A 24748-nucleotide genomic window follows, 5' to 3' on the forward strand; every position below is an offset into this window, starting at 1 on the left:
GAGTATGAGCGAAATGCATAGAAAGTAAGTTACGCACACGATAGCAAATATATGTGGTATTTTCTATTCATTTATAAAAAGGGACCTTATTGTCGATGGCGCTTACGCCATTATTAATGATGCGCCGATAAAAATAGAATGCCGCGCGACGCTGTGCGGCGTAAGCGCCATCGACAATAGTCCCTTTTCATAGAAAATTCCCCATATCAGTGTCAAACATGGTGGTAGGCAGCCGTGGAGCATATCGTCTGTGTTTTGTCAGGGTTATTGAAATTATTTGGCAATACGTAACATATGACGTGCATAAATATTTGTAGTATTTTCTATAAAAAGGTACCTTATTGGCGCTTACGCCATTATTAACAATGCTCCGATATAAATACAAAATGCCCCATTTAAACATCGAATGCTCGGGACAAATGTCCCCCGTCCAGATTGAGCCAATCGCTGCAGGCTTAGCCGTTTCGGGACTTTCGGGTCCGTGCTAGCTAACATCTGTTCCGAACTGAAACTTAGCTTAGTGCTTTTGAACGGGACTGCGCTCGAATTAATGGCTCAGTTAAATTTAGAAGCGTGACTTGCTCGAAATCTATCCAGATTGATTTTAGGGGAAGAGACATGGCATTTCCTGACAATTGATACCTGAAAATGTTTACCAAAGACGCTACGCTACGCACTACGCTTTTTTTTATCAAATTCTAGAATTTTTATGTTCACGAGCTCTTTCGATCCTAATACATACATACATATAATCACGCCTATTTCCCGGAGGGGTAGGCAAAAACCACGGATTTCCACTTGCTACGATCCTGACATACCTGTTTCGCTTCCTTCACTTTCATAACATTCCTCATATACGCTCGCCGGTTTAGGGTGCTCTTGACCTGGCCTTTCTTCAGGATTACCCCGATCTGATCAGAGAAAGTCCGCCGAGGTCCCTTCCAACTCCCTAATCCGATCCTAATAGGAGATAAAAAGTGTCCCGAGTTTCATTTAACTTTTTACAATATTTACTCCTACACTAGAGTTGCAAACACCTATTAGGTAGAATATGGAGAACTTGTAAATACTATATTTATACCAACCCTATGTAACCCATATTCCGCAAATAAAATTCATTCGTTCATTCATTCATTCATTCATAGACTGCGGTGGGCCGCACGCTTGTTTGCTGATGTCTTAAACAGAACGTATTTATTTATTCCATGTCAGAACCGGTAGTGTTAATTTTATTCGATAGCATGACGAGCGTTCGTGTTCGCTTTATCTCTATTTTTGTATGGGATTTTGAACAGCGCGCCAAGCGGGACGTTTTGGAAACTCATAATCCCATACAAAAACGCGTACGTCAAACCATGCTATAAACCAATGTTAAGTAATAATTTAAAGTTGCAATAAAGATTTTTTTTTTATCCAATAAAATGTACAGTATCGGTACTGTTTCTTCCATACGTGAACGCTGAAACTACCTTTCATTAACTCCTAATAGCGTAGCCTCCATTTGTGCTATTTTCAACCAAAAGGGTACTTATTGTCGCTTGTCAGTAAGGCGCTATTTCCATATAGCTTCAATTAGAAATCAACCTTATCAACAAGCGACAGTGTGGTACTTTTTGGTTGAAAACGTCACATTTTCCTAGTACCGAGATTCCGCTCGGAGAGGACGCTAGGGAATACTTAGAAAGCAATGCACTTTGCTACCCTTCCGTATAGTACCGTCCACAAAACAACATCACCTCAGTCAAGTAGTCAATTTTAAAATGAGAGCTTCTATTGTATGAGAGCGGCTTATTGGCAGTGGGTTCGGGTGACTTTTAAATTTTATGGACTAAATTTCAATGTCTTTAATTGGTCTTTTTTAAATCTCGGATACTAAAATAATAGTTCGATTAAAAAAATTACCCAATTATCCTGTTTTTGTAATTAATTTAATAACAAAAACAGGATAAATGGGTATTATAGTGGTCATGACCCTCGCTCCGGGTCGTTCCTTATGCAAAGGTTGTCCATCGCTGTTCAACGTGGCAACGCGGCGAGCGTGATGGGCACCTTTGCATCTGGAGGGGCGCGGGGCGAATTTCGTGAAATAGTTTTTGTGTTTGTTAGTTTCTAGTTTAGGTTAAGATTTTTGTAATGTTTTAAATTAGATATTAAGGTTTTCCAAATTGTATTTCTGTTTGTTTAGATTGATGTTATATAATTTTAAGTTGATATAATAAATAAAATGAAATTAATAATTTTAACTAAAAATCAACACCGTATCACATACGATGGAAATTTCCTCATTGACTTCATGGCGATACCTTATAAATGTAACCGAATCACCGTATTTTAATTACGAGTATAAGGTAAGTAAAACAAAAACCCGTGAATTTATTCGCAAAACAAAGGACACGAATCGGAAACCAAACAAAGCTCGGAGAGTCGTGATATCGCAGGAATGGAAACAAGAATATTCTTGGTTACTATGTTTTCACACCGAATGGACTACTTTTTCCATTTTCAAGTTTGTATTGAAGCTCGAATTTTTTAGTGTTTCACTCGGGACTACGTGAAATAAAAATAAGTAATGGAACTGTAAGTGGATCTCATATTTTTAGGAACTGCGCATTTCATGTAAAACATGGAGTCTATATCGGGTCGCATAATAATTGATTGTCCTATTGTAATGTTAGCATAAAACTCATTCCGCATAATTGTTATTGTGCTGAGAACCGGCCAAGTGCGAGTCGGACTCGGGTATGTCCTTAAACTACGTCCAAAAGGACCCGGGTATGTCCTTAAACTACGTCCAAAAGAGAAGTATGGGCACTGTGAATGACATCTCGCTTTGTGTGGTAGGGCACAGGACAGCGGATGTCATTCCAGATCTAGAGCAGAGCCCAACTGGGGAGGTACCTCAGAAAACCGCAGCCAAATAACACTCCTACTAATAGTGTTGTGTTCCTGCCGGTGAGTAAGGTTGCCAGAGCTCGAGGGAGAGGAGTGTTAGGGTTGGTAACGCGCATGTAACTCCTCTGGAGTAGCAGGCGTACATAGGCTATGGAGACTGCTTAACATCAGGCGAGCCGTATGCTTGTTTGCCACCGACGTAGTATAAAAAAAGAAGGGTTCCGTTCCATTACACAAAAAACAGCAAGAAAAATCATAATAGGGTCTCGTTTTTACCCTTTGGGTACGAAACCCAAATTAATTATTATGCGAAATGATTTTTATGCGTAACATTACATTAGGACAATCAATTATTATGCGACGAGATAGGCACCGTGAAACATTTCTACTACTACTACAATTCTTAGCAGTTAAGAGGCCGGTGTCGATTTTAGTCGCAAAAATGTAAAATTGATAGATTTAGTCCCTGAAATTTTACAACTTTTGTTACCTTATTGAAATTACATGTACTGGTTTCTATTAGCACGTCTTCTTATCTTACCTTTTATCAGATCAATTTTTTGAAAACAGACTCACAAAATTAGTAATGTTTGCTTTTCTGATGGACGTTTAGGTAAACGCGCATTAAGCACTGATTTTGTCGCTCTTATTTGTAAATTTCTTAAAGTTTGGACTGCTAAACATAGTAATTTTGTATTACACATATCCTGTACTTGACGTTTATCAGACTACATTTTTATTATTGACTTTGAAGTAGTGTAAATGAAAGTTAGACGAAATCAATTTTCTCCAGAAATTACTTCAAAACAAGTGACAATTTCTCTGAAAATCGACTTAATTTCAACGTAATTTTGATACTTAAACAATCTACAACATTTGCTAAAACTATTCATATACATAAATTTGTATTATTTACCACCATGATTTTTTGATGAATTTTTAAAAACTGCCCCTTCTCTTCATGCATTACCGGTGACGCACGCTCGCGACCTCATTATTAAAAGACAAGATGAAAAGACGTGCTAATATAAATCAATACTTGTTATTTAGATATTACGTAACAAAACGTGTATAATTTCAACGACTAAATCTATCAATTTTACATTTTTGCTCCAAAATCGACTACGGCCTCTTAAGGAAATCTCAAACCCAGCCGGGTTACCGGTATCCAGTTGCCAAGTAATTACATCTTTAGCTCCTTAGTTCCGGTAATTTTAGCTCTCGACCGCTCGAGCGGGTATAATGTGCCTTATTAAAACTAAAACTATGCAGTGGGCGCTTGTTGCTCTGAAAAAAAGTTTACATTTAACTTTAGATTTCTCTCCCTCTCTCTCTCCTTAGCATTATTATTCCCATCTGATTGTGGGGTCCGCTATTTGTCCTTTTTCTCCACTTCGCAAGATCGAACGTATCGTCTACTGAAACGTCGCAGGCCCTCATGTCTTTTGCTATGGTATCTGCTCATCTCATCCTCGGTCTTCCTTCCTCTGGACCCAGCAATGTTCAGATCCATAGCAGCATTCCCGATGTAATCAGGAGGTCTTCTTTTCACGTGTCCAAACCATCTCAGTCGACTCTCTTGTAGTTTATCGGCGATATCACGTACTCCGAGGCTACCGCGAACGTACGTACGGCAGTCGCTTTCGTAAAAACTAGTGCCTACGCCAATTCTCGGGATTAGTTGCCAAGCGGACCCCAGGCTCCCACGAGCCGTGACAAAAAGGCTGGGATAACACGAGGAAAATGATGATAGTAAAAATTTAACACAATCCAATCGTACATAATGTTTTTAGTTAGCTTGAGTACCTAAAGCGTATGCGGAAGCATGCAGACGTTAGTCCTTGGTGTTGTATATGATATGATATTGATATGATATGATTTATTTATCTCACAATATACAATTGCACTTAAAATAACACATGGTAAATTCTTAGGAATTTATATTGTGATTGTCAGTTTTTTACATTATGAATAATTTATATTTTTATTTATCTTTTTGTCATTTAGTAAATAGTTATACCAACACCCATAGTTACAGAAACGATAGTAACAAAACTGTCATAAAACCCGGCTTACACCCGAAGGGTCAACGCACTTATTTTTCTTTCCTAAATAAAACAATCCCGCATATTCCCTTACCATCCATTCAAACCAAAATACACCTTAACTCAACGGCAAAACCCTTAAAACAAGTGAATATTATATGTGGTGCGTTGCTCGTCAATCTGAGTCCGTTCATTTCATTCGTTCACATTCATTCGTTCATAGCTCTGTTGAATAAAAGATGGACGGACAGCTAACGAGGTGAGAGAGCCAGTGCTGGTATAAATAGACATTGAAAGGTTCGTGCGGATTTACAAGATCCGTTATGTTGGTCAAACTGCAAATGTGTCAGTGATTGGTTAGAAATTTACGTTTTTGTGACACCTCTCGCTTCAAATGATGGTCCATATTACAGTATATTTTAATATGGAGTAGCTGTCACGTAAACTGTTTATGTAACCATGATGCCTTTCTTTTTCGTACAATAAAATGTTTACTTACTAGTTTGTTTTGTATGTTGCTATCATAATTTATTAAATTTCGTAATTTATTAAATTTACTGACACCTTACACTTTTTTTGTAAGGCATAAAAACTATTTTGAAACAAAGTATAAGTAAGGTCTGAAAAGCAGACAAACTATAGTTAGTCAAGGGACTGTCTCATTTCGGGCGTAGACGAAGAGAGTCATACTGTCTTTGTCTTGCACTGGTGCTGGCGCCCAGAAGAAGGGGATGAGTGTAGTTTTTTTGTTCTTATTTACTGACAAGATTTGCTTGACCAACTATATTTATACTCGTATATCGTTGAAGCGCACGACTCGCTACGCTCAAAATGCTACGCTATATGACAATCAGAGAGAAAACTAATCATAATTACTAATAAATGAATAAATAATAATAATAAACTAAAAGTAATTTACTTTGTAGCTCTAATGAAACTACACAGTAAGTCTTGTCACTTCTATTTGGCGTAAAATTGCCATTTCAACTAATTCGCTGGACATTAAAAACGCCATCTGTGTTTACGAGGACATTAAATTTTATTGGCTGTTTACGTCGTGCCTACGTCCGCACAATGTTCCTAACTTTTTTTTTCTATTTGACGGTTGTACTTGTAAATGTAAAATAAAGGATGTATTACAATTTTAGTGGACTGGACTTAATACTCTTGATGGATAATAAAATCTCAAGGCGTAACTGACATCGACTTATGAATTGACTAAAAATATCCCATACCTAAGAACTTCAAAGTCGATCTATAACATATATGAAGGAAAAAAGAAACTCGTAATTTACCTCTATAACGACTAAAATCAAAATATTTAATTGTTGATTAATTAAAAGAAACACATACAAAAACCCAATCATTCTAAAATCAAACTTCATAATTCAATTTCGCCCATAGACTATAAACCAAAATGGCTGCCATTCTGGCCACAAACAATTATCGGGAATGGAGAAAAAAAAGTAATAGCCGTTCAAATCGGTAACTGGGTGTAAATCAATCACCTTGTTCGAAATTTAAATCAGTGGCCGCGACAGATGGGATTGCATTTGCAATATTTCAATGGTGCCAACATTAAAATCTCTGGCAGTCCCGCGTTTTTGGAGAAACGAGCGGTTTTTTTTTGTTTAAACGCATTGCGTTTCACGATATGGAATTACATTGTTTTTGATAATTAATAATTAAAAGAACAACTAATACAAACAAAAATACTAAAAACTACATAAAACGACAACTAACTAAAACTAAAATTATAAATAAAAAACTGGCTCTAGCTCGGTGCCTTGTGGCAAGGTGCCAAAAAGGTCGACGCCTAAACGAAGCGCTTCGCCAGCTTTGCGCCGCTTGAGGTATTCAGCCGCGTTGGTGGCAGCACCAGCTCTGTTTGACGTTCCTGGAAAATGGGACGGTGCAAGAGTGTCCACGCATGTGGCATCCCAAGCTATCTCCAAGGCCATCCAATCTTCCAGGGAACGAGGATCATGCCTTCCGGTCTTTTCCCGTCATCGCGTGATAAACCAGACGGTTCCAGAACCGCCGGTGTCCCATCCGTGACGAGAGCTCGGCGGAGAATGACGTTCAGGCTCGCGTGAAAGACGGCCGACGCTCCTGGAACAGGATAGGCCGTGGTGACAAAACGCGTTACGTTTGTACCACACTAGCATCGATGAGGAGCCACCACAAGCCACCTCCAAGCGCAGACACAAAGAAATCCTGAAAGTATAGGTAGACAGTAGTGTGCCCAGGTTCTTTGATGGCAGGGCCTGCAACCATGAGCCGGATTCCCATCTCTTTGCAGCAAGGAGACGAGCGCGCTCTGTGGTGCTGGTAGACGTTTCGTACATATTATCCCGTACCAGCAGACAGAGCGGCTCGTCCCATTGGTGCTGCGAATGGCGAGTAGTGGGCAAGTCACCAAGTCAGGCCGTTTTCCAGCTGTCGAAAGCCTGCGGCAGGAAAGGGACGTCGCAATTAATAAGGGGGTCAGTTTTTAAAATTTTTCGGAACAGTTTTTCAATGTTATTTAATTAGGTACCTTAGAACAAATTAACTGTATTTTTCATTTTCATTATTAACTGTAGTACTCTGTTTCTGTCGGGATGTATTATAAATTCAATATACGCGATATAATCCGTTTTCATAGTTTTATTTCATGTGTACTCTATTAACTTACTTGATAAACAAGTACGATTGTATACATATTTTTGACGTCAAATGTGCAACTTAGCATTCTGTTCGTGTTTTCATATTCGCCTCGCGCATAGAAAATTAAGTCTGTTTGAGCTCATTTGCTTATTTAGCTTAAACTTTATCAAACTAGTATTTAGAAAGCTAATTAAGTAAATATTCATATTTAATTCAATTGTAGTTAGAGCGTGTTATAAGCATTATTGTCAACTTATTCATTTTCCATAGTGATTTTACAGTTCATTCAGCTTTTTATCTTGTTTCCGATTTTTTTCGTTGCACTCAGAATATAGCCTCAAGTAGTAAATTTTCCCTTAAAAATTATGTTGCTATTAGTTAATTATATAGATTCAGTAATCAACGCTATAATGGAACTGTTAAAATATTATTTTGGTATATTTAGAAAAATACTAATAATATGCACTTTTTTTTCTATACACTCATCAAAATTATGTAGAGAAAATAATTTTTATTTTATCAGTTTGGTTCAAATGAAAGGAAACTGGTGCTTATACTTATCACAGCTCACATATGTACTGCTAGCGACTGGAGCTAACGGCAGCGAGTCAGATACTCGTACACATGGCATCTAGACCGGTATACTTACGTCCATAGCATATCACTTAGTTTAGTTAGGAGATTTTTGGAATTCCGGATTTATTCCATTTACGGAATAATCCCAATACACTTTATTCCCTTTCTTTATACCTAATCTTAAGTCCATCTCAGGTTGAATTAATTACAGAACAAAACATCTTCTGTTATAAGCACTCAATACTTTTCCAATATTGGAACTTCCTCCCAAGATAATATCCGCGATATCAATTACATTTCCCTTGTGCCGAAAACTGTCAGTTGATGGATATTTGATAACGTCTTGGATGGTTGTTTACATTTTGTATTAATTATGAACTTTGTCTTTGAGAGGCAGTTTGAAAACAGTAATTTTGCATGCTATTTCATTCAAATTGATATCAAGTGAGATATTATGCTTTACAGTGCCAATCGAGTTTCTCGTTTATTCAATTATCCACTTGTCAACGATCAACACGACAAAAACCGGAATTATGCCAAGCGTCATTTTTATTATATTAATATTTCATTAAAATAATTTGATTTATTCCCTAGTTGGATAGATGGCAGCACCATCTCTCTCGCTATACCGTAATCCAGTAAAGGATTCGTATAGGAGGTGCAAGCACGTACTGGTCGCCTTTAGAGTTGGTCAAAGGCGCCTAGCCTTTCAAAGATAGCATACACCAGAGAATTTGGGACGGGTACCGCCGTGGCCGGGTGGTCTAGTGGTCAGGACGTTAGCCGCGTAAGCTGAAGACGCGGGTTCGATTACCGCCTCGGCCACCGGTGGACTTAGTCACTTTTTTTTAGTGTATGATATCTATTTCACTTTATAATATCCTATAATATTTAGTTTAATATTAGCCATTTCTGCAGGTTATTAAGGTAACTGCCATACGCGTAATGTCCCCTACAAAAATGTCCATTCCTCAACCCACCAACGGAGCGGCAGCTGACGTTCACGAGGGTTCATCATACATAGCCGTTAACCACTATACGAGTTTTCGCCCGGGAGGCTATGACCGACGAAATTTGCAGCCAGGCGCAAATTTCGTCGGTCATAGCCTCCCGCGGTCTATTCGTCGAATAACCCCAATTCCTTAAGCGTAAGCATCATTCTAAATTTGTGTTATTTGTTACAGGCGACACAATATGCCCGTTGACCATGTTCCAGTGCCCCGAGGGGACCTGCATCGAGCGGTCGAGGGTCTGCAACTATCAGAAAGACTGCGAGAAGGGCGAAGATGAGTTCCAGCAGTGCCGTGAGTATTCTATGATATTTGTATACACTTTAGCCAAATGCTTACTGTAACGCGCGTCGCGGCTCGGCGGGCCCACGGCGTTCTCGTTCGCAACGAGATCGCCCGCGTAGGACACTTCTATACCTAGGTATCAAAGGATTAAAGGATGACTCACGTTAGACCGGACTTACTTTTCTATGACATGACAGGTGATCATGCTTTCCATAGAAAATGAAGCGCCGGAAGCTCCGGCCCGGACACGGCCCGGTCTAACGTGAGTCAACCTTAATTCACCCCGCGCCACATCGCTTCGCTTCGCGTTCGCGTGTTGTTCGCCTATGTAATACGCTGCGTAATGGAGGCATAAATTATAGATTGTACGTACTAGCAGGAACGAAACACACATTGAGACAAAACTATATGCTAAAAAACCTGCCAAGTGCGAGTCGGACTCGCGCACGAAGGGTTTCGTACCATTACGCAAAAAACGGTAAAAAAAACACGTTTGTTGTATGGAAGCCCAACTTAAATATTTATTTTATTCTGTTTTTAGTATTTGTTGTTATAGCGGCAACAGAAATACATCATCTGTGAAAATTTCAACTGTCTAGCTTTCACGGTTCATAGATACATCCTGGTGACAGACAGACAGACGGACAGACAGACAGAAACAGCGAAATCTTAGTTATAGGGTACCGTTTTTACCCTTGGGGTACGGAACCCTAAAAATGGCCCCCACAACCCCAAAATGTCCCATACAACAAACGTGATTTTTTTTGCCGTTTTTAGCGTAATGGTACGGAACCCTTCGTGCGCGAGTCCGACTCGCACTTGGCCGGTTTTTATAGAATCATATTAACATATATGTTTCTTTGAAACCATTATTTTCATGATTCTTTGTTGCTGTCATCATACCAATTCCCTAACCGTGTTAGAAACACTGTGTCCGGGGATACCGGTGCACGTGCAGTCACGTGTCCCGGTAATGTCCCGTTTTATCGCCCGTGCCTGTACGTGTCCGAGACCTGTTGAGTTTGTGTAACGCTTACGGAAGTGATTGTGCAGTTTTTATTAGGACTGGAACGCGGTGGCACGATCGTGTTTTAAGATACGAAACACTTTTCTTCTTTCATTTAAAGTGTTCCCTGAGGGCCTACCACGAACCACGTTCGACGTGTGACAGGGATGTCACACTTACATACGAATTTACAAGTGCGACAGAGAGGTAACACGTCAAACGAGCTTCGCTGTAGGCCCTCTGCTTTTATACAAAGGCTAAACTAGAATCTATTAATTTCATAGCAATGCTTTTTTTTATTAGCCTAATTTAGTGTCCCACTGCTGGACAAAGGCCTCCTCTCGTTTCTTCCTCTCAACCCTGTCGTCTGTTGCCGCCAAACCGTATAATAATTTAAGTATAGATATTACGTATGGATTACCTATACCATAGAGTAACTTATACTAGAGCGATACTGTCATAGTAAATTTTGTAACCCCAGTAAATTCACTGCCATCTGTCGACACACTTTAAAACTAAAAATAAATATTTATAAAAATACGATAAAATGTATTTAGATATGGATAAATGATTTTTTTATTTGCATTAATTATTTTTATATGATTTTGACCCATGTTCTTTCACTGGTATGCGTTAAAATTATAAATAACAAACGAAATAGTCAACGCCCTCTATACGAGTGTAGGCCAAAACTAGTGGCGCCATCTGATCGAAAATCAAATTTTCGTGATTTTCGAGGCACGTTTTTTCCTTAGACTGTATCCATCTATTACGGAATTATATCTATCTTTGCCTATACCTATTGCTTCAGAACACAGAGGTGTTGTATATACATCTTCCTTCGCGTAATTTTAATTGATTTTAACACATTCACTGCCATCGAACTCTGTTCGACCCAGTTTCTCTGTTCATGGGCGCTTATCGCTACATAGCGGAAAAGACGTTTTCGTCGGCTACACTCGTAGCTCGCGCTGGCAGTGAATTTATTATTCGCTATTTCCAAATATGCAAACCGTTTTACCTACTTAAGAGGCCCACTGACTATCAGTCCGCCGGACGATATTTAGAACAAAAATTTGACAGTTCCGAACAACTGACCGGCCGATATCGTCCGGCGGACTGATATTAGTCAGTGGGCCCCCTTTAAATGAAGTTAAATGACAATTGAACACTTGTAGTTGTAAATTGTAATGCCATTCCCTAATTTCCATGTCACGTTGATTGAATCACGCTCTAATGATTACGCAATAACGCGTAATTATTCCCACTAATCCCCAGGAATAGTGGGAATTCCCGGATTGCGGCCGCTAGTTAATGTGACGCTATTAATTCGCGACATTCCAATTAAAGATCCATTTGAATATTATTTATGAGATTAATAAAAGTTTATAAGACGACCGTTAGGGCAGACTGGGTATAATTGATTCACGGGAGATTTGATCTTTTGATAATAAATACAATGGCAGTTAGATAAAAATTGCGTTATCTGTGTACTGATGTGAAAGTTGAGAATGTTTAAAAAAAAGATATAAAACTTAAAACTTTAAAAGATATAAATATTTTCGATTACGCAATAACGCGTACGCAATACTGGTGAATGTTGAGAATGTTTAAAAAAAAGATATAAATATTTTCGGTCCCCGGCAAGCTCGGTGCTCCATACAAACGCAGTTCCGCTCTCATTTTAAAACGACTAGCTAGATTGCTCTGAAACTTTGTACTTACGAATCTTACGATAGGATAAGGTATATCTATGTTTGTTATTAGTTTATTTGGTCTATTTGGTCAGTTAAGACTGTTTCTAAAGACGCTTAATCACATGGATGTCTTGTTATGTCTATTGCACGCGCATAATTACATTGTTGTGCCACCCATGATGCCGGCTGACAATGTCAATGTACGAGCATGACAATTTATTTACAGAATAATATTAATTAAGGCGGTTCCCTGAGCCAGAAGGCGAAAAATCTCCTTATATGATCATGTTTTTCTTAGAGGCGTTGATATTAGTGGACGTGGAAAAAATATATGTAGTTCTTGACTATATTATCTTTAATAACATGGCTTCCGATACACGAATTATGACACTTCGCTCGATACAATGAATTCCCAAAGTAACCTCTAACTCGGACTTTTAATCAAACTTTACTCGGTTATTTATTATGTGATACTAACAAAAAAAGAATAAAAAACAATCTTAACTTAAACAGTAATTTCATAGCTTTCGAATTTCGATATTATAAGGCGTTTTTAAAATAAATAAAAATCAACCAAATTCGATCAAAAATGACACTTGGCGCGCATGATCTTTCCCGTTCTTTCTTGCGAAATGTGACAGTGACAGCGGCAAACCGATGGAACGAATCCCACAAGGAAAACCCACAGAGCTTTCCATTACTCTAATAGCAAACTTGTTTGAAGCTCAGTTTAAAACTCGATTGCAAAGCTCAGTGCCGTTCAGCACGAATGCATTACGAATGTGCAAAGGCTAACATTAGTAGCTAGTGCTGGTGGATTTGGACTGTGTTGTCCTCTTACTTCAGTTATTTAGTGTTTGTAGTACGTAGTAGTTTAATAAAAGCGCTGGTGGCCTAGCGGTAAGAGCGTGCGACTTTCAATCCGGAGGTCGCGGGTTCAAACCCCGGCTCGTACCAATGAGTTTTTCGGAACTTATGTACGAAATATCATTTGATATTTACCAGTCGCTTTTCGGTGAAGGAAAACATCGTGAGGAAACCGGACTGATCCTAACAAGGCCTAGTTCCCCCTCTGGGTTGAAAGGTCAGATGGCAGTCGCTTTCGTAAAAACTAGTGCCTACGTCGATTCTTAGGATTAGTTGTCAAGCGGACCCCAGGCTCCCAGGAGCCGTGGTAAAAGGCCGGGATAACGCGAGGAAGAAGAAGATTACGTAGTAGTTTAATACTTCAGCACTAAGCAATAGCGCAGTGTATATAGTATGAATTTACTCAGATGATTTTTTTGCACAAACTTGGCAACTTAGATTAATGCAATTATTAAACATTTATTAAACAAATTATTTGCACAGTGAGGTCTAAATCGAAAACGTCGTATACCAGCCCCTTACGTATATTTATTTAGTCGTGTTGAAATAACAATAACAGATATGTTCATAATATATCGAATCCAGCAAATTGGTCAGATGGGGACTCACGCTTTGTCGGGTCCGACACAATCGAACCTCGATTCAATTGATGAAAAATTGCAGTCTCCCATTGACTGCAGTCGGTTTCAGCCTTTTGTTGCAACTGCATTTATTGATGTTCTTTTACTGATACGTCGGACGTGACCGATCCGTAACTCCGTTACTCGACTGCGGCGGAAGCGGAAGGGTTATGATTTTAACAGTCTTTGTCTTACAAATAAATGTAGTTCGAATTTGAATTTATAAGTAAGAATTTACTGTTAACATTGTAATGATTGGAATAAAATTATATAATATGACAAATACAGTGACGATTAATAATATCGTTAATATTAATCTAAAGGGGTCCACTGACTATCAGTCCGCCGGACGATATCGGCCCGTCAGTTAGAACAAAAATTGGAAAGTTCCGAACAACTGACAGGCCGATATCGTCCGGCGGACTGATAGTCAGTGGGCCCCTTTACTGATGCGCTACTTCGCCAAGTAGCACATTTACTTTATAGCAAACTGAAGCCGCCTTTTGGGTCGTCCATGAATTACATCACACAAAATTTCGATATTTTAGTTACATTTGTCACACTTTTTCATAGGAAAAAGATAGGTCTTTAATATGTAACTACTGTCACACTTGGCATTGCCCCCCTACCCCTGTTGGTGTGACCTAATATGTGGATGAACCCTTTCCACTGAGGCGGAGATGAGAGAGGAATATACCAATAGCATTGCTCGTAATCCACATCTCTTCTCCGCTCCGCTGCTTTAATTAATGCTAGTGGTTGATTGCTCCCATTTCCGCTCGTGTCTGCCTCAGTGGAAAGGAAGCATGAAAATGGTATCACTTTCAAGGATTATAAAAAACCGGCCAAGTGCGAGTCGGATACGCGGCCATTACGCAAAAAATGGCAAAAAAATCACTTTTGTTATATGGGAGCCCTACTTAAATATTTATTTTATTCTGTTTTTAGTATTTGCTGTTATAGTTGGTCAAACCAAATTGGCAGTTAAAAAAACTATACTCATCCTTTTCTTTTGGGTGCTTGTGTAAAACAAAGATATTATGAGGCTCCCTGTTTATGTTTGAAATGAGACAGTCCTTTGACAAACTATATAGCGGCAACAGAAATACATCATCTGTGAAAATTTCAACTGTCTAGCTATCACGGTTCATGAGATACAGCCTGGTGACAGACGGACGGACAGCGGAATCTTAGTAATAGGATCCCGTTTTTACCCTTCGGGTACGGAACCCTTAAACTGCATAAGGTCGGGTCTTATACGAGAAAACCTGACACACCTCAACACTTTTTTACGGCCCGATTCGAACAATGATTATAAGAAGTCACAGCGGTACAATACCGATCTGTCAGTGTCAAGTGACGTTTTTTGATTGAAGAAATGACACTTTTGATACTGGCAGATCGGTATTGTACCGCTGTGACTTCTTGAAAGCATTGTTCGAATCGGGTCGTGAGTCTTTTTATATGCTAACAAAAAAAACCGGCCAAGTGCGAGTCGGACTCGCGCACCGAGGGTTCCTTACTTTTTAGTATTTGCTGTTATAGCGGCAACAGAAATAGGTACATCATCTGTGAAAATATCAACTGTCTAACTATCACGGTTCATCAGATACAGCCTGGTGACAGACAGACAGACGGACAGCCGGACAGACGGACAGCGGAGTCTTAGTAATAGGGTCCCGTTTTTACCCTTTGGGTACGGAACCCTAAAAAGAGCTCATATATATGTTGTTGTCTGATCATGAATAATATATCATATTTACCGATAATTATGAAAAATAAGGCCATAACGATAATTTATCCAATTGCTTTTAACAAGTACAATCGCTTTTAAGAGCATTATTTAAATCCAAAAGTATCTTCGATACCTAATCTTAACTATTTTCAAAGGCTCTATCTAGCCATCTTAAGAAACATTACTAGATCCAAATAACGTTTCTGTAAAATTAACTCTACAGCATCAGACATAAGGAAGAAACCCTTTTTACCCTTTGGGTACGGAACCCTAAAAACCATCACGCCGTCGCTATTTTACGAGTTGTCATAAAAAACAAGTTGTTAGCTTGTACGTTTTTTCGAACGTAGCTTTAAAAGTGGTGCATCGTTTAAATGTCCCCAAACGGCTCTAAAACTGTGAACTGGACAACTAACGTACAGTATACTGTGCAGTTGACAATAAGGACTTATTTACCTAAAGGTCCCTCCACACTGGTGCGCGAATCGCGGCGCGAAGCCGCGTAGTCTGGAGCGCGCTTAAAAAAGTTTTAGAAAAAAAAGGAAACCGACTTCAAAAAGGATAAACTATAAAGATATACTGCATTGCTGCCGCAAATCCACTGACATTTGCGCCAGTAATGCAGTCGGCAGTATTGTCGCGCTGCAATACTGCTGCCGTAATGCTGGTGCAGTTTGTATCCGAACGTCGCTTTTAGGGTTGAAAAAAAAATTGTTTTCATCATCATCATCATCCTGCCCTTTTCCCAACTTCATTTGGGGTCGGGCCTTCTTGTGCATCTGCGCCAGGACAATCTGTCCCGTGTTGTCAGTGGTGGGATGTTTTGCGTCTTCAGGTCTCTTTTGACAGTGGACCACCAGGAAGCCGGAGGTCTACCCGATGCTCTTTGCTTGGTGGTGATATTAAGCACGGTTTTTACGGAAAAAAAAATTGTTTTATAAATTCATTATTCATATTCATTTGTTGTCGCGATTAGAACGGTCAATTCGAGTTTCGAATGATTCGCGATTAGTTTCACTAGACTTATATTGACCGGGATATAGACCGTGATTACCTTTTCCCGTGATCACGGTCTATATCCCGCTCAATATAAGTCTAGTCTAGGTCAATTCGTCTAATGGTTAAGGAGATTGACAGAGACATCACCTGCGTGAACGCTATCGCAGTCACCTTCCAAATGTAACCTTAAGCCGCCTTAACGTGACATTTTGATGTCAACTGCAGCTGCGTTACTGTTGCAGCGTCGTTGTTGCCGCCACTGTATCTGTCAAATTCCTTAAAAATGTAATGCTGTAAAAGCGGGCGGAGCGGCGGAAAGCGCTGAAATTTTAAAAAGTAATAAATATAAGAGCCCCGGTAGAGAGTTGAAACTCTAGGTCCATAGGGTCCCAGCGCGCACAAGTTGTTTGCAGAAATCGAGAAGCGTCTGGTTGACGTAACTGGTGACCGAAGAGCTGGCGGCTTCCTCGCACAACGTATCAGCATTGCGATACAGCGAGGAAATGCCGCCAGCATCCTTGGTACAATGCCTCAAGGGCCTAGTTTAGATTTAAGCTAGTTATTAATTTCGTTTATGTAGTTGTATGTTAATAAAGAGTATTATGCTAGCTTCAGTTGAAATTCGAACGTCACCTTTATAATCATTTATGACTATGACCTCGAAATACTTACGAACGTGTATCTTCTGTTATTAATTTCATGCTCACGTCCGCGCCGAAAAATTGCCGCGCCATTTCTCAATCCAGCAACAATAGCGTGATGGATGGACGGCCTACGCGCTGCAGTTTATTGGACGACGGCTTTATCTGACTATTCTGACTGCTGTGGATGAAAACTAGCTTTTAATGACAGCATGCGCTGAATTTATTACAAGAACAGAAAAACTAACTTAATCATCTTACATCTAAAGTATTCTAAAGCAAAGAGAATTAAGTTGACAGAGTGCTTCATACATTAGTTTTGTTACCAAAAAGACTATTATTTTCGTAGTCAGCATCTAGCGTCAAGTAGCGGAATTATCAGTACTGCTACAGGTCACTAGATGTCACTTGTGTCGCTTCTGAAGTGTATTGCTCAACAATTTAGAACTAATATTATAAGCAGAAGGAGTTGAAAATAGAGTTCCGGTTAGCTGAAAATCGTTGAGCATTTGACTTATCGTTCGTCGCGACATGTATCATGGACAGTTTGAGGAACACAGTACATCTCCACCTATTCAAAAATATTTCAATTAAGGATTTGCCACACTGGATGCATTCTGCGGTCAGCTGTCAGGTCAAACCCGCATTATGTATGAACAACATTGACAGCAACCTTTGAAGTTGAAGTTTGACCTGACCGCTGCCCGCAGAACGCATCCAGTGTGGCAAATCATTTAACCAAAACACCATTATCATTACCTCAGAATAAGTAATAGTATTATCATACAGAACAGCCATGCACCGCCCCGCCCCGATTCGAATTACCTCGCCCCGCGACAGCAGATTGACGAGCTTGTGGCGAACGCTCAGTTCGATTTTTAAGCAACTTACTCACACAATGACGCATGACGCGTTTACAGACGCGCCGTTCACACATAGAAACGCAAATGATTCTTGATATATGGCGTATCCGCCCTGTGTCATTACTTTGACCCATAGATAAAACCCCTTGGAAACTTCGTGAAGGGCCTCAGAAGTTGCTGCCCTCTATTATTCGCAGAAGACAATGAGTTTCCATACATTCTTCAGACTAATGTGTGTCCCTTGCTGGTTATGCTAAGGACATGAATGCATGACGTGGCAGTTGACAAAGTACAATCGAGGACATTCCCGGTGAACCAATTCAGAAAGTTTTACCTCGATCCTTACGAGCGAGCAGTTGTTCGGAACTGTCAAATTTTTATTCTAACTGACAGGCCGATATCGTCCGGCGAACTGATAGTCAGTGGGCCCCTTTAATAATGAAAAGAGTAAAAGCAGGTAATGAGACAAACAATATAGGTAGTAAGGACAGTTTAAAGAAATAAAGAAAGTGATAACAATTATAATTATGTGGACAGGTTTTAACCTACACCTTCGTAGGATTATAGATGACAAGATCAACCTTAAACTGACTGCCGACTGACACGGCTTGAAAATATGGAGAGATTCATTAGTAGAAGGAAAAAATATAGGCTATTTTACAAAATGCACACGAACTCCAATTATTTTATGGCTGAGGAAGCGAGAGGATGCACTAAGTGCGGGACGTGGAGGAAGCAAATCTCTTTTCTTGGAGCTTATTGTAGATAGAATAAAACGATAGCTAAAGTACGCGTGTAAATTCTTCCACCTATTTTTTCCATAATTACGGCGCGATTCGGGAAATGAATTAGAGATTCACTAGATATGAAATAGTAAAGATATGTGACGGGTAAAGGTACCTTATGGCGGTTGGAGCTTACGCTATTATTAACGCCGCTCGAATTAATATTGGATGGCGCTTACGTCGCATGGCGCCGCAATAATTTGCCATAAGATAAGATAAGATAAGATAATATTTATTGAATAACTGTGTACAGAGATGTTGCTGATGATGTTGTTGTTGATGTTGCATGTTGATGATGTTGTGTTGTTGATGATGTTGATGTTGATGTTGCATAAGGTACCTTTTGCCGTGAAATGTCACATATCTTTACTATTTCATATTATGTAGTGAATCTCTAATTCATTTTTCGAATCGCGCCGTTACATTCTTCTCCAAAGTTTGAGCCAGTAATTTTTCGAATCGGCATTTTTTGCTTATCCTCGTGATTCATTTTTATTCTCCTCGAAGTGTCCAATCCCGTTTTTTCCCCTACTTTACATTTGCCGCGACCCCATATTTTAACAACCCTGTCCCTTACTAGCTCAAAAATAAGCCTAGTCAAACATATGATTTGTCTCCACAAACGTTATTATTATTACCATGACAAATTGGGTATGGGTAAAATGTCATATACTAACGTACCTACCCCGGTGACCGAGTGACGTAGTAGTCAGGGCGTTAGTCGCGTAAACTGAAGACGCCAGTTAGATTCGTTCGGCCACCGGAGAGCTTGGTCACTTTTTCGTATATGAAATCTATTTCAGTTTATATATTCCTTTCTTGTCGTCAAGATATCCCGTCGTTGTATATCCAACTTTATTCCTGGCCCTATATTTTAACCTAGCTTGTCCCTTACTAGCTCAAATATAAGCCTAGTCAGACATATATGATTTGTCTCCACTAGAGATGGGCCGAATATTCGGTAATTATTCGGAATTCGCCATTCGGCAAGTTTTCCAATGTTCATGTTCGGACGAATTATTCAGTTCAAGTGCCGAATATTCGTCAAATATTTTTGAAGTAGAACTTCTTTAGGCATAACTAGAGGGTAACTCAGATTTTTTTTCTGACGGAAGTAACGCTCAGTAGTGACACACACACAATAGGACACACGTCAAAGTGCCAACATAGCGATAAACGTCATCGTCAAAGAAGTTTTACTTCAATCGCGCGTAAAGATAATATTACACGCACACACTTTTTTTTATTATGTTTGTCTCATTGTAATACTGTCAAATGTAAGCTCCTCCAGAGCTTTTCAAAATCTCTCTTTCATCAGGTTTAATTTGTCCCGTTGTTATTAAAACACTAGATGAGACATATAACATTTAAAACTTTCGCGGTTTAAACACATATTAAATCACATTTAGAAACGGGTCTATCGCGAATTTATTTTGTTACCTTTATTTACCGACGTTTCGACACAGGTTTCACCGCCGGGTTAGCCGCGACCACGACCAGTGAAACCTGTGTCGAAACGTCGGTAAATAAAGGTAACAAAATAAATTCGCGATAGACCCGTTTCTAAATGTGATTTTACATGAGACATGTTGTATTCTTAAGTTTTTGATTATTTGGAGTGTGTTGAAAATTTGCCTTTTGACCTGTTTATCTCTAGGGAATTGCCCAAGTGTTTTCAAATGGTTTATTAAAATGACACATGAACCGAATAATTCGGCCGAATATTCGGTTCGGTAAGATCTGAACCGAACATTCGGCCGAATATTTGTATTCGGCAAACTTCATATTCTTGCCATCTCTAGTCTCCACGTACGTTATTGCCATGACAAATTGGGTATGAGTACAAAATGTAATATCCCATTTTCAGGGAAATTTCGATATTAGATACCGAGGTGACAAATTGCCGGTTCTGCGTGGCTAAACGCATAAATCTTGTACTTCAAATAGTACATGATACCATAGAACATACTTACTCGTACATGTAGGTAAATATATCGTGAATTGTATAATAGCGAATAATCATTACACAATATAATCGATTTATTACGGCAAGTACAATTAACACTTTAAACTCTCGCGTTTTGTATACATAATCAATGTCATTACCGGGTGTAACGCGATTAAGTTTCTTTAATTTACCTTTTTTCCGACGTTTCAGCTAGGTTGCACTAGAATTAACATTAACAATTTAAAAAAAATATATAAAGGTCATAGACATAAACTTTGTTGTTAAAAGAAAAAAATACTTGCTATAATAAGAAATAATAAGAAATAAGAAGAAATGTGAATAAATACAATATATAATAAATATATTTAAAGAAATTTCTCAAAGGAAATCAAAATGAAAAGATAAGTAAGAACAAGTAAACTTTGTAACTCTGTTTATAAGTTTCTCATACAGCAAATAAATACACCAAAATGTTAAATTAAATAACAATCAAACTCACAAACATAACTACATCATATCAAACAAAGTCATAACTGGATAAAACATGTATAAAAAAACCGGCCAAGTGCGAGTCGGACTCGCGCACGAAGGGTTCTGTACCATTACGCAAAAACGGCAAAATAATCACGTTTGTTGTATGGGAGCCCCACTTAAATATTTATTTTATTCTGTTTTTAGTATTTGTTGTTATAGCGGCAACAGAAATACATCATCTGTGAAAATCTCAACTGTCTACCTATCACGGTTCATGAGATACAGCCTGGTGACAGACGGACGGATAGACACAGACGGACAGCGGAGTCTTAGTAATAGGCTCCCATTTTTACCCTTTAAGTACGGAGCCCTAAAAAGTGGTTATTCACAACAAGCAAATATCGCAATTGTTTCAAATAAACTTCTCAGACACAACAAAATTAAAGCAAATCAACCAAAATGTGCGGGCAGTCACAATTAGAGAACTGCAGAGTAGTCAACATTAGTTGGCGACCCCTGTTTGACAAGTTTGTTTACAAAGCCAGTAGGCCGAGCACATGATTGACGCGACAGTATCTCGCCGCGAGATAGACTACCCATCTTTTACTAACTGTATGAATTAAAGGGGGACGAGTAGTCTATGTCGCGGTGAGATACTCTCGCGCCAATCATGTGCTAGCCCGGCTGGGGTCGTATTCGTTAAACCTTTGACCGCCACAGACGGGCACGGTTGCAGTATAATATTAACCTTCGTGTATTTCGATAAGGTCTACAATGGTGTTGGATATGCGTAGCGTTTAAAGGGTTAACCGCAAGGCACAGAGCAAGCGCAGTTATTTAAAAACATGCTTTATATTTAGCAAAATAAACACAACATATTATTATTTACGAAAACGGGACTTAATTGCGTACAAACGGGCTTGTTCCTGTTACTTATGTCGGGGCTATTAGCAGTAAGCAGTGTAATCACTACATAAAGGAAACAATACCTCAGTCACAATTAGAGAACTGCAGAGTAGTCAACATTAATTGGCGACCCCTGTTTGACAAGTTTGTTTACAAAGCCAGGGGTCGTATTCGTTAAACCTTTGACCGCCACAGACGGGCACGGTTGCAGTATAATATTAACCTTCGTGTATTTCGATAAGGTCTACAATGGTGTAGGATATGCGTAGCATTCAAAGGGTTAACCGCAAGGGAGAGAAAACGCAGTTATTTGAAAACATGCTTTTTGTTTAGCAAAATAAACACAACATATTATTATTTACGAAAACGGGACTTAATTGCGTACAAACGGGCTTGTTCCTGTTACTTATGTCGGGGCTATTAGCAGTAAGCAGTGTAATCACTGCATAAAGGAAACAATACCTCAGTCACAATGAAAGAACTGCAGAGTAGTCAACATTAGTTGGCGACCCCTGTTTGACAAGTTTGTTTACAAAGCCAGGGGTCGTATTCGTTAAACCTTTGACCGCCACAGACGGGCACGGTTGCAGTATAATATTAACCTTCGTGTATTTCGATAAGGTTTACAATGGTGTAGGATATGCGTAGCGTTCAAAGGGTTAACCGCAAGGCACAGAGAAAACGCAGTTATTTGAAAACATGCTTTATGTTTAGCAAAATAAACACAACATATTATTATTTACGAAAACGGGACTTAATTGCGTACAAACGGGCTTGTTCCTGTTACTTATGTCGGGGCTATTAGCAGTAAGCAGTGTAATCACTGCATAAAGGAAACAATACCTCAGTCACAATTAGAGAACTGCAGAGTAGTCAACATTAGTTGGCGACCCCTGTTTGACAAGTTTGTTTACAAAGCCAGGGGTCGTATTCGTTAAACCTTTGACCGCCACAGACGGGCACGGTTGCAGTATAATATTAACCTTCGTGTATTTCGATAAGGTCTACAATGATGTAGGACATGCGTAGCGTTCAAGGGGTTAACCGCAAGGCACAGAGCAAGCGCAGTTATTTGAAAACATGCTTTATGTTTAGCAAAATAAACACAACATATTATTATTTACGAAAACGGGACTTAATTGCGTACAAACGGGCTTGTTCCTGTTACTTATGTCGGGGCTATTAGCAGTAAGCAGTGTAATCACTGCATAAAGGAAACAATACCTCAGTCACAATTAGAGAACTGCAGAGTAGTCAACATTAGTTGGCGACCCCTGTTTGACAAGTTTGTTTACAAAGCCAGGGGTCGTATTCGTTAAACCTTTGACCGCCACAGACGGGCACGGTTGCAGTATAATATTAACCTTCGTGTATTTCGATAAGGTTTACAATGGTGTAGGATATGCGTAGCATTCAAAGGGTTAACCGCAAGGGAGAGAAAACGCAGTTATTTGAAAACATGCTTTTTGTTTAGCAAAATAAACACAACATATTATTATTTACGAAAACGGGACTTAATTGCGTACAAACGGGCTTGTTCCTGTTACTTATGTCGGGGCTATTAGCAGTAAGCAGTGTAATCACTACATAAAGGAAACAATACCTCAGTCACAATTAGAGAACTGCAGAGTAGTCAACATTAGTTGGCGACCCCTGTTTGACAAGTTTGTTTACAAAGCCAGGGGTCGTATTCGTTAAACCTTTGACCGCCACAGACGGGCACGGTTGCAGTATAATATTAACCTTCGTGTATTTCGATAAGGTTTACAATGGTGTAGGATATGGTAGCGTTCAAAGGGTTAACCGCAAGGGAGAGAAAACGCAGTTATTTGCAAACATGCTTTATGTTTAGCAAAATAAACACAACATATTGAAATAAAACTATGAAAACGGATTATATCGCGTATATTGAATTTATAATATATCCATACATACATATTTTAAAGTTTATAGTCTATACTTATATTGACCGGGATATAGACCGTGATTACCTTTTGTATTATTTGTATCACGGTCTATATCCCGGTCAATATAAGTCTAGTGAAACTAACCGTGAATCATTCAAAACTCTAATTTATAGTATGTTGGTTCATTATTTTTTGTATGTGGGTATATTTGCACTTTGTAGTTTTTCCTCAGTCACCCGTTGACCACGAACGCTGTAAAGGGTTCGAAACGTCGGGATGTATTATAAATTCAATATACGCGATATAATCAGTTTTCATAGTTTTATTTCATGAGTAACTATCGCGGTAACCGAAGACAATATTACAACATATTATTAATAGTAGTAGTAGTAAATCACTTTATTGTACAAAACAAAAATTGTTAACATGAAATTCATATAAATTTAGGTACAAAGGCGAGCTTATCCCTATAAGGGATCTCTTCCAGCTAACCTTAGAGTAAATGAGTGGAAAATTCGAATTAGATAGATAGACAAACTTACAGAACGTACAATAATATTTAAAAAGGAAAACTACAATATTAACGAAAACGGGACTTAATCGCGTGCGGCTTGTCCTTGTTACTTATGTCGGGGCTATTAGCAGTAAGCAGTGTAATCACTGCATAAAAGAAACAATACCTTTTGTTTAACAGATTAGGACTCGAGTCCGAAAAAATCATCTGAGATAATTCATACTATATACTTGTACAATTACCGATAGGTTATGGTGGGCCGGGTTACAGTGCTACGAACTCGCTACGTCGTAACCGCGTAGGCGTGCTACGCGATCAAACTTTCGATG

General features: G+C 39.0%; 1 protein-coding gene across 2 annotated transcripts in view; it reads left to right on the plus strand.

Annotated features, from left to right (window-relative positions):
- LOC134745596 (low-density lipoprotein receptor-related protein 2) overlaps positions 1–24748 on the plus strand; it is a 400290-nt gene that overhangs the window by 324501 nt on the left and 51041 nt on the right. For both annotated transcript variants that reach the window (XM_063679669.1, XM_063679670.1), the window contains one exon: positions 9347–9466. In XM_063679669.1, coding sequence (XP_063535739.1) covers positions 9347–9466 — 120 coding nt within the window. The remainder of the gene's footprint in view (positions 1–9346; positions 9467–24748) is intronic.

This window comes from Cydia strobilella, chromosome 11, assembly GCF_947568885.1.
Source record: "Cydia strobilella chromosome 11, ilCydStro3.1, whole genome shotgun sequence".
Classification (NCBI taxonomy): domain Eukaryota; kingdom Metazoa; phylum Arthropoda; class Insecta; order Lepidoptera; family Tortricidae; genus Cydia; species Cydia strobilella.